Genomic DNA, 16,507 nt, shown 5'->3' with positions numbered 1-16,507 from the left:
TCACCGTCTCATTCCACCGCACATTACTTGGCAGTTCACTAAGATGCTGCACAGCGATAACATCATGGTGTGTTTATTTTTTCACACCAGCTCTATCAGGAAAGAGGAAGCAAAGGGGTGGGGGGAGGCAACTTGGCAGGGCAGAATGCCAGTGCTCGTACGGTTGTACAGGCCTCGTTTTCACTTCATCGTGTGGCGTCTGAAGCTGGCAACCTCCACTGCCAAACAACCATTGGAATGTGTGATAGTGCAAACGACTTTTGAAGCGAACGGAGCCTAAAGCCAGGGTCATGAGTGCGACTGACCGCGTGCTTTTGTTAATGACTTATGGGTGGAAGAATGAAAGACTTACAAAAAAAAAGAATGTTTTTCCTGCGTAGTGACTTGGTTTTTCATTTGAAATCCTGTGGCGCCCATCCGATGCCATAACCATTCATGGGCGTCCGGCTGGGACCGCACAAACAAATACTTATCCGTGCTTCTGAATTAACATGGGTCAAATTAACGAGTATTTAGTTGCAAGCTTCGGAACTTGCGCGGAAGAAAAGAGCAGGCAGATGCAGCCGCTGACACCAACCCCTACACACCGGCGCCGCCAGCTGGCGCACCAGTCATGGTGCTATTTCGAATTGAGCTTTCAGTGTAGTTGTAATTATCAAATGTTTCACCCCCATGTCACTAAGAAACCGCAAAAGAAGCCGCCGCGTTTCTCCGCATAAAATCTTGTTTCCACGGGAACGGGTGCCTCGTATGTTGGCTCGCTGAAGTTGCACCTAGGCACTGCAGGAAAGCAACTGGAAAGGGTGATCGCCGCTGACCAGTTTTCCAACGTTGTGAGCGCTCATTTGCATATGTCTGGTTGATCACAAAACTTATTGCCACGTGCCTAGCACTGCGCGGCTACCACGCTTAGGGATAACAACAACGAAGCGGCTGTTGGCTCGAGAGGCGATATGGGTTGGACTGTGATATCAATGCTGGAAGCAGACCTGATTCTCGGGTTCTCGCCTATGTGTACTTTCACGGCTCCTTGGGGCTTGAGTAATGACATATCATACATAACCTAAGTTTGTCGAAATGTCGAACATAGCAAACAGGGAATCGTGTATTTTAATTGCTACATTCGTATTCGAAAATTTCAGCACCCGCAAAACCCTCAAATTTACACCCTATGGGCAAGCCGATTTTCACAACCTTCCCAAGGTAGCTACATTTATTCGAAGCTACTAGACTGAAGCCTGAATGCCACGTCACAACACTGTCACAATAGAGACTGGAGCCCACCTGGCCTCCTGAAGTTGTTTTCCGAGCGTGGCTTCAGGTTGGGCCAGACGGACACAACGTCCTTCTTCAAATCTTCGGGTTCAGCACGAACTGGAGGAGATTTCCCACGCAGCAGCGGCGATGGGGATGACGGCCGAGCGGGTGGCAGCTGGCATTGGCCTTCCCCCCTATCTCCAGAGTCTTCTGCTTCCTTAATACTTTGCTGTCCGCGGGAAAAATGGTGGTTTTGGGGTGGTGTCATTAATATTTTTTCGTTAACAAAACGTGCTAGGTACAGGAGCGTTTAGTATCAAATTGTAGAGGAGAAATTATTCTTCACAATGGGTTATTAGTGACAATCATTATACTTATTGAATAAGTGTTTAAAAAAAAAACAATCCGCGAAAATAGTAGTAAAAGCAAACACACAAAGAGATCAGTTTCTCGATACAAATAAAACGAAGATATTTCAAATTATATGTTTTTTTACAACAGGGACCAATGCAAAATTGCAGCAAATACTAGCTTTCTGTGTACAGTATTTGCTGTGTTGGGAAAGAAAACAGTAGTGTCGATTTCAACCACTGGCTGTCCTCTAGCGGAAAACACGACTCCCTGCGCTACTGGCGGCAAGTAATACAACCCAAAAGACGTCACTTTGCAGATAACAGTTCTGACCTTCAGAACATTGATCTCTTCTGATCAGTGCTCAACAAAAGCGGGCATTTTCGAGGAGCGAACGCAAAACTTGTCGAGGTCTGGCTGTCGATGTTCCGGGTAGTTCTGACGTAGTTTCACTGCCTGTCGTATCGTCTGAACAGCTGAATTCGTCTTCTGAGTCATTACTGCTGCTGTTAACGTCGTGTGCTCCTGCTGCGTGCAAACGGGCGTTTCCGTGAAAGGCGTCAGCTTCCGCGGAAACACCCGTATCCATTCAGCAGGAGTGCACGACGTCGACGACATGATGTAAACAAGGAGCGCCGATCACCTGACTCCGGAGACCATCTGAACGTGCGCGACTCGATGGAAACACTGAGAGTTCCTCTACTTCCCATAGGAGGACGCCACTTGTCAAGGAGCGCTTCGAAAACGGGAAAATTCGAATCGTGTAACCATTGATAGCGGGATATTGATGGGAGTAGGCGCGGACAGCGAAGTGTTAATCATAGCGACAGCTCCCCTAGGCATCTCGTCTTCATCCTCTCCTTCCTCTTCATCCATGAAGTAGTTATTCACCTTCTGGTCCGCCTGTCAAAAATGAACCAGCTCCTACGGCACGTAGCTCGGCATAAAATTTTACCCTTCAGTCCTTTTGATGTTTTGGATTTTATTTCCAGCTCTGCAAACGAGAACGGCAGTTCATTTTCGGTTCGCTTAAGAGACGACGTCACATAGACAACTGCAAGTGAGCATATCAGTATCCCCTACATCCTGGTTATTAAACAGCGGCAACATACCAACGCACACAAAAAGAGCACTGTTCTCAGTGCTTCTTGACAGAGTGGTAGGTAGAGCTTGAAAACAAAGGGGCCAGACACAAACTTTTGTCCGGCTAAGCGGCCTATACTGTACTTAAACAATTGTAAGGCGACACTTTTTTAAAGTTCGTAAATTCGAAGCTGGGGAGTCGACTTACAATCGAAACCAAAGAGTGGCACAGTTAGCCAAAGCAAGTGCAACATTCAGTTACTGTGCGTGCTTATCCGGTTTTCGGGAAGAATATTTCTTTAACTTTTACTGCACAACACAAACTGCAGCTGCGGGAGTGTCGATAGTTTACGGAAGAGCAACTGTTAGAATCGCGGCGAAGCTCCCTTTTTGCACGTCAGTCACGTCTGGTCACGTGACACGGCGGCACTTCCAGGGAGTGTTGATGGTTGATGGAGCAGCAGACATGGATCATTCGTTGAGTTCGCGGTCATTCCATGTTCACACGTTTGACTTTACGACTGGCTACATGCTTAGTCACGAGCTCTTCAGTCCAAAAAGCATTCGGCGCTTGTTCAGCACAGCGCTCAAGGAGGCAGCTATCATTTATGCAGAGGCAACAACTGCGCTGTGGGCCTCAAATTCAAAGCTTCGAAACTGGTTATGTGGGAGTGACGGTGGTAGCGAGACAAAATTTTTAAGTGATCTACAGACCAAGCTTGCCACGTATATCGCCGAAATACGTAATTTGAAGTGGAGACCAACTAGATTCTACGTAGCAGCCATAGTGAGGAAATGATAAACCTAAGTTACAACTGATAACCGAACAACACTCGTAGATGCTTGGCCAAAAGATTACAACCACTTTCGAAAGCTGCACAAGTGCGAAGCTAGCGCAGAGAAATCTAGAACAATATTTTCGCCGTGTTTTTTAATGCAGAGCGGAGAACAAACGGGGGTGCCAATGACATAGAAAGAGTTAAGGCGGATATAAAATCACTAAAAACTTCAAAAAATAAAATTTCAAGAAATATATTTGAAATCTATTAAGAACTTTTCAATTGCATACCAAAAAATTATCCGTAACAACAGCCTCAAATAAACTCTAAACAGTATTGGCGACCGCGAGTAGCAAACAACTGGCTGACATCTAGACGAAAATTGTATCTACATTTATGAACCACTTTCTCACACCTTCCCTCTGTCACTAATTTGACTACAATGAAGACATTATGCAAGCATAAAAACGACATCCTGCGGAGATAAAAAAATTAGGCTGAAGAAAATTTGTGCGGTAAGATCTAGAACCAGAATAAGTGAATATTTTCCACCTTGTCTCCCAATACTAGTGTCCTTTAAAATGATATGATGTTCATGATAATACCGTAATATTGCTACACCAATTCTAAAAGTTGCGGTGCAAGAGAAAAAGCATAGCTGTCTCAAAAAATAGAATTATTGCCAGCCTTTTGTTCCCTGTCTCGGCACACGGTAGAGTATAGCGGTGACTTACTCCTGCCTCAAGACGCACAAGGTTTTCGGCATTGACGTGTGAGTGTTCTCACGGGACTGGGGCTCTGACCACGTCGGCGATAGGGAAGAACGAAACACCTAGGCACAGCCAGTGGGCCAAGCTGTTTACTGGGAGTGCCCAATTTTTGTCCTCAGTCATAGCAGCATTCGTGCGCTCCGGCGTCGTCTCTCCGGATGCAGATGCCGTCTGCCGAGATGGGAGGTAAGAGGAAACAAGGAGCCATCTGATGTGCTACGCCAGTCCTCTCAGTCCCCCCCTCTCCGCCACAGCTCCGTGTGAAGTAGGCCATCAGGGGAAACATGAGGCGTCCCCGTGAAAGAGAGAGAGATAAGGTGGGGGTTTGCCGCGTCATGCGGGCGAAGGAATGTTGAATTCTCGCACCATTCCTCTCTTAATTGTTATCTCCACCTGGGCGCTGTTTCTCCCCCTTTGGAGACGTACGGCTGTGGTCCTTCAACAGGTCCATCCCGCCGTACGGGAGTCGGCACTCGGGTTGGTAAGCTCTGTCTCTGGCGCCGCGTCCAAATCGAGGATGGCAGCCATTACATCGCCGCTGCAGTCACGGGGATGAAGAGGGGGCAAAGTCCACTGGCATACCATACTGTCACGTGCCGCTGGTACGTCCGCAGTGCGCTGGTCTCCCCCTGCCGCGCCGACACCCCGCAGGTTGTAAATAAGGGCAGCACGCTTCCTCCCTCAATGCACCAGGCATCTTGAAAAGTTCCGTGTACAGGAACCACGCCGGCTTCTTATCTACACGGGCCGCATTCTTCCGGGTTCTCCTCCAGCCAAGGTTGAACTGGCGTTCTGGAGTCCGGGTATTCGTTCGAGCTCGAATGCGAGCAGCTCCAAGAATATTTGTATTCTGGCGCAGCCACGAGGCGCACTGTTTAAACATCGCCTTTCCCGCTCTCGTCACCTGAACTCAAACGGCATGGCCCTTACCTGCGCCCGCAATGCCTTTGGCGTAAATAAGGCCAATCGGCAGGCTCGGTAATTCTGGATGCGCTCGGCACAAGCTTCGCGTAAAGGAGCGTGCGCCGAAATCTGAATACAAAGCCGCTCTAGGAAGTGCGCTCAGATCGGTGCGACCGTTAGAGGTTGCTGAGATTGTTGCGTGGCTTCAAGCTGAAAATCCCAAGGTAAGGCGGAATCAGTGGACCCATGCCAACAGCATCTTACACTTAAAGTGACTGTTCAAGTGGAAACTGCACGCGCTGAATGGAGCGTCAGCTAGCAAACCCCAGAGAAGTCTCTACGGGCATCGCTGCAACTCCCGAAGCCAGCGCACTCACTGCGACAGCCGGAAAATGGCGCACACGTGCAATCACGCAAACCGCGGCTCTGTAGCAGCCACAGCCAGCGAAATCACTGAAGGATTGTCAAATGCTGTGCATGTGAGACCCCGCGCACAGCTACACTGTGGGCATGATTACAACACCCTCAGTAAGCGCGATCGATGAAAGAAAGCGGAATGCTTCGAGCGTGAGATCACGCACAGAACAGCACCGGTGCCGTCAGCTGCTTGTGCAACTTGAGCTCGCGACAGACAAGCACCAGACCCTCGAGTTCGTGCGCGAGCGGATATAAGGAAAAACAGTCCTTTCCGCGAGGTTGCAGTGCTGAAGGTAGGCGAAGTAGCCGAATATCAACCGCAAGGGCACGGGAGGTCTTACTTAAAGTTACCCGGCAGGTGTCGATTTTCAAGCCGGCGACGTTCCTTCACGCGAAGCCTGTGCTGAGCATGTTCATACGAACCGTGCGCGCCCACTGGCGTTATTTATCACACCTGCACTCCGGGCGCACGTACGGGCCACACCGTTTGAGTTCGGACGGCGATGGCGATGTTTAGACGGCGCGCCCCGTGGCTGCGCCAGCCAACAAACGTTCTTGGAGCAGCTTGCATTCGAGCTCGAACAAATAATTCACGAACGGGAGGGCTGAGGAGATGCCAGTGCACAATGACCTCTCCCTCTGCCGTCTGGGATTTGGAGCATGCCCGTTAAACCCTGGCTGGAGAAGAACTCAGCCCGTGTAGATACGCAGGCCGGTGTGAATTCCTGTACACGGAGCTCTGCAAGGCGCCTGGTGGGTGGAGGGAACGGAACCTGCTGCCCTAATTTGGCGTGACCGTGTGCGAGCAGCGCACTGTGGGCATACCGACGGCCCGACAGATGGTGGGTCAGGGTACTTTGCCCCTTGTCTTCCGCCGTAACAGCAGCGGCGGAGATTTCAGCAGAACTAGTCGAATGTGCGGTCTGCACGCAGAGCCAGCCCAACGGGAGGGTGGTTGTCCTCGCTTTGGCCGCGGTGCCAGAGACAGAGCTTACCAACCCGAGTCCCAGCTCCTGTCCTGCGACATGGATCTGCTGAGGGATCAGCCGTGCAGCTTCAAAGGGGAAAACAGCGCCCAGGTAGAGGTCACCATTAAGAGAGGAAGGGTGTGGGAATTCAACACTCCCCTCGCCTGCACCAGAGCGGGGAACACCCTCTCTCTATTTCCCAGGGACCCCTCATCTTTTCCCTTCTGGCCTCCTTCCCCCAGGGCTGTGGTGGAGAGGGCGGGAATGAGAGAACTGGCGTAGCGTGCCAGGCGGCCCCTTCTTCCCCTTCCCCTCTCATCTCGGCGGACAGCGTCTGCGCCAGAGACAACGCCGTATCGCCGGAGCGCACGGATGCTGCTGTGACCGACGATGGAAACTGGGCACTCCCAATAAATGGCTTGGCCCACTGGCTGTGCTTCGGCGTGCCGTTCTTCACGACAACGACTGTGGTCTGAGCTAGCGGCCTGGGTCTCGGCTCTGAGAGGAGTGTCCGAGCCATGTCAGAACCCTCACACTCTATGACCTCAGATAGCAAGCTACATTTTAAACGTAAGCACCACTGCCAGCAAATGGCCTAGTTAAAGGACGCCTGGCAGAACAGATGACACACAGATTGCCTACTCCCAAGATGACAAAAAGATTAGAATGAAAGAGAGAAGAAACAAGACTGACCTCATTCTGTTGTGATGGTGACTGTGTTACTAGTGGCTTGTTTTTTAGCTCTTTAAGCTGGAGATGAAGCTTCTTCAACTCGCGGCTGCAAAGAAAAAAACAATATCCATCAATGACGCCCTGGAAACCAAGTCAAATTCCTTGCCGTGTCCCACCGGTGGTTAATGAGCATTTTCAAACAACCGGAAGCTGCTTATGTTGCCGCAGTGACAGATATCACTTTCATGCTAAATAAATACTGGCAAAGTACCAAACGAAACATTTTAGCATATGTTTACTAACCAAACTGTTCAGCACATATTTACATTTCTTTAGCAGTGCACTTTTCAAACCCACTTATGTACCCACTCCTCGACCCATCCTTCGATTAGTTATCCAGGCTATCAACATACTTGGCCAATATTTAATAATTTATGGCCAAATAAATGTATTCTAATGTTACTACTACTATTCCTACTACAGCTTGATGGTTCAGTTTGATTTATGGTGCTTAATGCCCCAAAGCCACTCAGGCTATGAGAGATGCCACAGTGCAGGCCTCCAGAAATTTCGACCATCCGGGGTTCCTAAACATGCACCCACATCGCACAGCAGTTGCCACGGTCGAGATTCGATAACGCATCCTTGGACACTGCAGTCCTTAACCACTGCGGCACCACGGCGGGTACAATAGCTGGAAGAATTTTTGGAAATTCGTACGAAGACCACAGTGGCATCCGTTTAGGTGGCATTTCATACCACTTTCAATAGGTTATGAAAGCTACTACACTATACTACTACAGGTATCGTACTGAAGGGTTTTGGTAGTGAAAACAACAACACCATACTATTCAAGCAGAGGTGAGAAAATTGCTCTGCAATGGAACTATTCAGCACGCTCAATGGACACTCACGCATGATCTTCCTGCAGAACCGTCAGCCTGTCTTGGAGCTCCGAGATTTCATCGTTTTGGACCTTCAGTATCAGCTCCAGCTGCACGAGAAGAAACGTTGGCAAAACATCCCAGTTAATGGCCAAAAATGTTATTTAGGATACCAGAGGAGGATTTTCCCCAAATTGAACAGCTTTGGATCATGATATAGTACTAAAATATATTTCACCGGGAGCTACGCTATGCTACAGCCAGTGAAATGCATTCTGGTAATCGTGGCAATGTCGGCGCAGTGTAGAGTCCTGCATTGCCACGTGATGCTTCTTTCCACAAATAATGAATTTGTAGTACTAGTTGCGTCACGTGTTTCGACACTTGCATGTCAGGACCCTGAACATTGTTTTCGCACGAAAGACAAAGGCCCCCAAAAAAAGAACTTAGAAGGTGGTCCGGAAGGCTGATAAGAAAATTATCACATTTAGCTGTTTTGTCCCCAGAGAGTATGGTAAACATGCAAGGTCTTCAGGCCCGACACGTCCTTTCTGCACCATTAAGCTTAGAGGGAAGTGCTTAAACTGCTACCAAAGAGGCAGTCGAACTCAACTTTGCGCCGCTTTTTTAGGCTGCATTTTTGGTGATATCTGGTGGTGTAAAGTGTTGGGTAAATGCTGGCATATTTAAGAGCTCACATTGGTACGTGTGCTTGGCATACCTATTCGCTCCTCGTACATCAATGCTGCCACAGTAGCATAGTAGGATCAGTAGCCGTAGTATTTAAGAGAGAAAATGTGGCTGTAAATAACCCTGAATATGTGCAAGCACAACTTCAATAATTAGAAGTTCTGAACAGTTCGAAGAACATCTGCAGTCTCGTAGGTAAATTTGACCAAGTCTCCAGTGCTCTAGGCTGGACCAGCCCGGTTAATACGAGAATTTGGGGTGTAGGTAACAATGACCGATCTCCGTTCTGCCACAGACCAATGAAGATATGATCTATTGTAGACTCAAAAAGTTATGCTCATCCCCGGCTTGATATGCAGCAGCGCCCCAACCCCAAACTATCAGCATGAAGAGACTTGTGAACCGCCGAAGCGTGTCCCTGCAGAGAGCGGCTTCAGTGCAATGCAGCCACGGATGTCATTCTCTCGGCGCTTAGACAAGGCAGAGCCATACCAGAGACACCAGTTCGCGCACTTTTCACATCTATCCAGCCCATCCATGGTCAAGAAGTATTTGGCGGAGGCACCGACATCGAAGCGCCTCCAACCCAAAGCAGCGGCAGCGCTTGTCCTGCGGCACGACCATCCTTGGATGTACAAAAGCAATCGCACACCATCTCGCAAGCTATTGTGGGCTCATAAGGTGATCAAATTTATCCCGCGAATTCTCTTAGCTTGCAAATGTAATTCTGGTCCTCCCGTTCGCATAGTACACTCAGCTGATCCACCTTTTTTAAGACTGAACTAACGTGACCACATGACCACCTTGAAATCCAAAAAGCATGGATCGATCTGTCCCCACCAAAATTAAACCAGTTTTAGTTAAAGGTTCATTACTTTACGTTGGTTGCAAGTTTCATGTTTGAAGAAATTCAGCCACTGAAAATTAGCCTTAGGTAAAGATTTAACGCTTCTAAATGTCTGAAACATAAGCCAGGATACAAACCAATATACAAACCAAACCAAAACAAGTTTTCCAAAAATGAACCAACTCGCCCAAAAAGAAGTGTAAGTGGAATAAGCTAAAGCACATCGCACTTGTCCGGAAGAAAGCTCGCCTAGTCTGCAGAAAAGCCTCGCTGTACAATATTAATATGAGCATACTTTTTCTTCGCTGATGTAGTTACCTGGGCAGGGTCCACAATGTGGGTCTGGGTCGCGGCATCGCATGTCAGCTGCACAGCCTGCATGGCTCGCGACAGGCAGCGAGGTTGGTATGGCGTCTGGCTGCAGCTATCCTTGACACAGACATCCTTTTCCTCGACGCCATCCTCCTCAGCAAACTCGTACGAGGTGCGGCTGCACGGACTGGCCCGCGCACCTTGATATCCGCCATCACCTGCCTCCACGGGCTGCTCCAGCTCCTGGTCAATCTTTCCGGCACACCAGTGCACTACCGTCAGACTGCACCCGAACTACGAAGCCTCCAACCACTACCATAATGGTTTGGTTTGGTTTAGGGGTGTCAACATTCCAATATGACTCAAGCTATGAGAGACTCGCCGTAGTGGAGGGCTCAAGAATTTTGACCATCTGGCGCTCTTTAACGTGCACTGACATCGCACAGAAACGGGCACCTCGCCTCCATCGAAAAGCGGCCACCATGACCAGGATTCGATCCGGCATCCTAGGGCACAGCAGTTGAGCGCCCTAACCATTGCGGCGAGGTGGTGCATCACATTACGCAGCAGACATTATGCGCACATGAAACAGCTTTTTTGTGTGAATGTGTGTGTGTTTGTGTGTGTGTGTGTGACACCAATGTTTTCTAAATTTGGAAAGTGACCCTTACGTAAGGGCGACATTTGTTTTCCATGACATGTAACGTCTCATAACCAAGTGTACGTATCTGTCACAGTTGTTTCTGCGGATCAATTCCTCCCTGCCAAAATTAATCCAGTTTTCGTTACAGGTTCATTATTTTGCTTTGGTTACATGAACCTTCCCGAGAAATTTAGTGTTAATCCAGTAAATGTGGCCTATTTATTGAATTTATGCGGCCAAGTTGACAGCAATTTCCAAGTGGTGTGGATGGAAGGATGGATAAAAGTTGAAAATACTGTTCTCAAGTGCATGTTATTCTGTTCAGGTACAAGATTACCGACAAGAAAATGACATCAAAATGACACCGGCAAAAGCTTAGCTCCACCCTAGCCACCACCTCGTAGTGATTAGTGTGTAGTCACTACTGAGTTGTCTGCGTCCATCCAATCACAGTGTGTCCCATACTGAACAGAAACTGAACATATTCTGGCATGCTAAGTCGGCTGCAGGTTCTGCCCAGATCTTTCTTGCAAAATGTTTCCATGTAGGCAGAAAGAATTCTCGAACCAAGGTCCTCATGTGCCTATCCCTTAGCACTAATTTATGACGTCCCGACAACTCCATCACCCAGACCCAGCAAGAACACATGCACCCATACCTTGCGCGCAGACAATTCCAGCCCGTTGTGGGCGCCCCCTGGAGCAACAGTGGGGATGGTGCAGTCATCGGTGTCGTCCTCATGGTCTTGGTAGTAGAGGAAGGAGAGGGGTTCTTCGTGCACCTGTCGGAATCCCGGATATCGGTCCACAAAGTTGGCCAGCGTGCTGTACTCTGACAGCACCTGCCGCGCCTCTTGGGGGCTCAGGACCTTCAGCAAGTCATCCTCCTGGGACGGCCCGGTTTCCTGCAGGAAGTCCCGTAGCCGTCTGCAGCAGCAATATGAAGCCGCATACGGTCAGGCTGCATACTTGTAATGCGCTCGTATACTACACAGCAAGCCCTTGCCAACTCGTATTTGAGTGACATAGCTGCCGTGTGCTCACACCTAAAGACTATAAAGTAGCGATCGGCAGTTTTCAATGTCCGTTGGTCAAAACAACATACAATGAGCAAGTCTACATGAACACGCTGCAATACATGACCCCCGTTACAGCTCCAATTTATGCAACTCTATATGCTACCACTGTCCACTCACGAAACTTGCAAACTCCCCAGTAGAGACTTGGCAGAGTTCGTGGAGTTGCAGAAGGAACTTGTGAAAAGCATAGTGGATGTCTTTAGCCAATGCACCTTCCATGCTCGTTTATTTATTTTGGTTGTTTCTTTGTTCCTTCCCAGAACGCATTAACAGGTAAAAAAGCATGGCCACGTTTTAAATTGCAGTCAAGAGAAGCCACAGAACCTGATTAACCTCGCCAAGGTTCCTGCGATGAAAGGACAAGCCGATTGAGCGGAAGATCCTGTCTTACCTGACAATATCATCCACATCCGCATCGGTTAGAGCCTGCAACTCTGGCTCTTCATCTACTGCTGGTACATCTTCCACACTGCAAGAAAGACCGTGCCTATTACACAACTCCAGGCACTTCAGCAACGGAACATCAAGAACAGAACTCGTTTTTATAACCTGCATTCTGGCCTGCATTGGAAAAACTATGCTTGACGCCCCACTGTGCTGTTTTACGACAATACGTGCGAGCTGTTCATGAATATTCCAGTACCATTCTGAAGAGCACAATTTTCAATGTTCGCAAGGCGCACACCGAGAACAAGCGACAACGTTCCCTCAACGTGTACAGATATTCCACCCTGTGCAATTTCACATCAATAATGAGCCACTGAATAAAAATCAGCCTATTCAATAAACAGCCACAACCAATTCTTGGAGCTTGAACCGTACTATTATGGGTGCGAATATTGAATATTTCAAATACCAATCAAATATGTTTGTTGTTCGATTCATACTTGCAGTCAAAAAACTGATACTCGTGATCTTCGAATTACCACACTGTATCACTCACAGTACGAAGCCTTACTGCAATACCTGACCGCGTTGACTGCTGCTAAGCATCCTCAACATGCGACAATGCAGTTTTGTGAAGAGGGACCTTAGGAAGGTCTCCCAAAAAATGCATACAAAACAAAGCCATCCATGACACCAAGAAAAAACATTGTTCTCATTGAAATTTCACCTCAAGCGCAAGACCTATTCATCACACAAAGTTGCTGTTATGCACCTCAAGTTGTTCTAGGCCCATTTGATAATTCGAATTTTCGGTTAACTAGGGCATTATTTCTGGTCCCGTGGTAGCAGTAATGAGAGTTCACTGCATCCAGCAGCAATATGAAAACTCGACCCGGCTTCATGCTGGTCATTCTATACTAAAAGAAACTGAATAAGAAATCCTCTAAAACTCGGATGCAAGATTTTTCAGTGCGCCATATGCTTCTGTAGGAATCTAGTTTAATTTTACTTTGGATACAAATGTCAACTATGATATAAAGAGGACTAGCAATGTTTGCTATTTTGATTTTTTTTTCATTATCAGATATTCGATTCGATAATCGAAGGAATTTTTTCGCCCCATATCTGTACTCAATTCGTATCTGAGAATTTTAATATTCGCACGCCCCTACTTTCTGCCTACACCAAAAACTTCGTAAATGTTTTGGTGTTCAGGACTACGAGCAACAGTAGAAAGCCTGAAATCCAGCATGTCATCCTTTTTTCATCAACACACTGCTCATACACTGTATTGAATTGCAGTTTGTCAAACACATGCCAACAAACCTATACATGCCAACACAGTTCACCGAATCTAACCATATTTTCAAATAAGCTGGGAATAGGAAGCAGTAAAAATTGATAGTTTCATGGATTGAATATGAGAGGTGCCATTGTGGAGGGCTCGATATTGACCTATGTGATAATGCAGCACGACGGCTAAAACACTGCGTCGCTGGGTCCGACTAATGTCACTTCACACATGAGTATATGGATGCCAGCACTGCATAAAGCAGTTCATTCACTGGAATGACTCGCTGTTGACGTTATAACAACTGGCGACGAGGATGGGACAAGCAGACGGCGGATGGAGCGAGCAAGCGAGTAACCGAGCGGTGCCTTCGTTCAGTGTTTCAGGAGGAGAGCATCGCCTTGACTTCCGTTCTGCGTTACAGGAAAAAGGAACGAAGTAGTGCGTGCTCTCGGGGTACGACTACCGCCTTGTGGAAAACCAGTTGTGTCCCTCTCCGCCGTGGCCAATCACCACCACCACAACGAGCGTCGTGGCAGCGCCGGCTGGAAGAGAAGGTAAATACCTCCCCTTGTGGGAAGGAGACCATCGTTGGGTGCGCCACCAAGAAGTCTGCGCGGGTTCCCGCAGGAAGCCCACAGAGAGCTTCAGGATCTAGCCGGCAACGCGAGCAGTTGTCTGTCGCTTGGAGACGATAGCGGGCACGGAGTATGCAGCGCACACGCGATGACTCGTCGTGCACGACCGCCCGTCTTGTGGTTTCCAACGGCGAAGCGACGAGCAAATACCGCGCGCTCTCGCCGCCTCCCGCGGCAGACGCCGTGGTATGGCTTTGTCCGAAGAACACGGCGCGGATGGGAGATCCCGGCCGCCATATTCACGGCGCATGCAAATTTCCGCAGCCAAAGTCGCACCCCCATTCCCCAGCCGGTGAGTCAGAAGTCCTTCTTTCTTACGTAGCCTTGCCCTTCCAAGGAAATCCTTGTTGATGTATAGCTAGCCGTCATGCTCTGTATGTTTTTCATGTGCAATAAATGGGACTGGAGTTAACGCTGTGTCGTACCCTTCCTTGTCCTTTTGTTCCCTCCGCGGTTCGCTAGCGAGAACGCTGCTCCCGCGCAGTGGCGGCGGGGTGGAAGACCGTCTCCCTCATGTTACCCCGCAGCCTGCAGACGCTCACGGATGCAAGCATCGTCTTGACCTTCGTTCAGCGTTCAGAGGGCAGCATCGCCCATGGCATCCCAACAGCAGTCTCCGGAGAAAACGGATGAGTAACGAACTTTTGGGCTTCTTTAAACATGCCGTGAGTGGGGAAGATGTCAGAATACGACCCCAAAACGCAAAACTTCGAGTCGTACTTAAAGCACTCAAAGCATTTTTTAACGGCAAATGAGATAACCAACGAAAAGTGTCTCCCCGTCTTCTTGACAGTAGTCGATCACTTAGCCAGGAAGTGCGACTACGGCGACTTCTTACAAGATCCCCTCCGAGACAGGCTGGTTGCCGGCACACGGGATGAAGAGACTCGGCGTGCTCTGTACTCGGAGCGAGACATGACATTTCAAAGCGCATGCCCAATCGCCCTTGACAGAGAACTAGCGGTGCGAGACAGTGGGCAAATGCGGTCAAGAGAACACGAGGCATTAGTGCTCGTAGTGAAAGTTCTACAGCATCCCTAGCCGAGGCAACCTAAGCCCAAGAGAAGGCAAGGCGGCAAGAGCGGGAGGTGTGATAGGTGCGGCAGGGCACAGTCATCGGAAGTTTTCTGTTACAAAAACTCGGTTGTCATGAGTATTCAAAAGTAGGCCACTTGAAGAAAAAGGTTTCGCATAGTTAGGGCAAAATCTAAAAGCGCCCACTTGCTCAAATATTTCGACGAAGACTCTGAGCATGAACTGTATCATTTGGTTAACTCAACCCGATCATGTTTTGAAGGGGCATTAACATTGAGGGGCATGCCCGTAATATGCAGGTTGACACGGGAGCAGCCATCACAGTCGTTCCAGAGCTAGTGTACCAGTCCCACTTTTCGCGCGTAAGAGGCATACCATGCAAAATGTCGCTTCGCACGTATACTAGGGAACAGATAGAACTTAAAGGGCAGTGTGACGTAGCTGTTCAGTACAAGGATAATAGCATGGCGCTACCTGTCGTTTTAAGGGCAACAAAAAGAGGTTACCAGCACTACCTGGCCGAAATTGCCTGGAACATCTCAAACTTGACTGCCGGGAAATTGGACAGGTGGCACTTAAACAAAAGTACCCTTCGGTGTTCTCTGAGAAATTAGGAACAATATATAAGTTGCAAGCGAAAATTGTTCTGAAACGTGGTACAGTTCCTGTATTTTGCCGCGCTAGACCTGTACCCTTTGCATTGCAGAAAAGGTTTAGAAAAATTGTTGGAGCAAGTCGAAACAGGCATGCTGCAGCCTGTAATGCGCCGGGACTGGGCTACACCGTTAGTCTTAAAAGAAGATAACAGTACCAGGTTATACGGAAACTATAAGATAACCGTAAACTCTTCATTGAAAACAGATCGTTACCCACTACTCAGGCCCGAGGATATGTACACTGCTTTGAAAGGAGGAAAGGTATTCTGTTTACTAGACATTTCTTCGGCGTACCAGCAATTGCCGCTTACTCCAGGTTCCAGATCATTTTTGATGTAAACACTAGCCTGGGGTTGTTTGAATGTCAGCGCCTACCTTACAGGTGTGGCTAGTGCCCTGGTAGTATTCCAGTCCATGATGGACAAAGTGCTTTGCGGCATCCCGCATGCCAGATGTTACATCGATGACATGATCGTGACTGGGCAAGATATAGCAGGCTGCCAAATAACACTGGAGCGTGTCTAATACCCGTGTCACACGAGCAAGCGAAAACTCTTACCTAAGCGCTCTTTTAGCGAGTTGAGACTTTTATTCAAAAGGAGTTGCATAGCAGACACACGGCGCTGGCGATCTCTTTTTAGCGTTTCCTTCGGAGGACGCTATGAAAAGCGCGGCGCTACATCTTGAAACAAAACCGGACAAAATAAAACCCATTAAACCGACGTAACGCAGCATATAAATCAAATACGTCTGTTATTATATGCGGTTTATAGTAAATTTAGTTACAGTATGTTCACAAACGGTAAATTTAAAAAAAAATTGCGCATCCGCATCGGTGGTTAGCGT

The 16,507-nt window shown here is 48.4% G+C and overlaps 1 protein-coding gene across 1 annotated transcript in view; it reads right to left on the bottom strand.

Annotated features, from left to right (window-relative positions):
- The window catches only part of LOC146172609 (uncharacterized), a 94,897-nt gene extending 78,796 nt beyond the window's left edge, over positions 1 to 16,101 (bottom strand). The window contains exons 1-8 of the mRNA XM_084585816.1: positions 16,037 to 16,101; positions 12,046 to 12,123; positions 11,235 to 11,502; positions 9,940 to 10,185; positions 8,954 to 8,962; positions 8,115 to 8,194; positions 7,222 to 7,306; positions 1,285 to 1,486 (exon numbers count right to left, since the gene is read on the bottom strand). Of these exons, the coding sequence (XP_084441942.1) occupies positions 1,285 to 1,486; positions 7,222 to 7,306; positions 8,115 to 8,194; positions 8,954 to 8,962; positions 9,940 to 10,185; positions 11,235 to 11,502; positions 12,046 to 12,123; positions 16,037 to 16,101 (1,033 nt within the window). The remainder of the gene's footprint in view (positions 1 to 1,284; positions 1,487 to 7,221; positions 7,307 to 8,114; positions 8,195 to 8,953; positions 8,963 to 9,939; positions 10,186 to 11,234; positions 11,503 to 12,045; positions 12,124 to 16,036) is intronic.
- Between the last annotated feature and the right edge of the window lie 406 nt (positions 16,102 to 16,507).

Source organism: Amblyomma maculatum, unplaced genomic scaffold (genome assembly GCF_055883805.1).
Source record: "Amblyomma maculatum isolate TAMU_Amacu unplaced genomic scaffold, ASM5588380v1 scaffold_13, whole genome shotgun sequence".
Classification (NCBI taxonomy): Eukaryota; Metazoa; Arthropoda; class Arachnida; order Ixodida; family Ixodidae; genus Amblyomma; species Amblyomma maculatum.
Note: the sequence above shows the minus strand (reverse complement) of the source record. Positions and strands in the feature narration are given on the sequence as shown.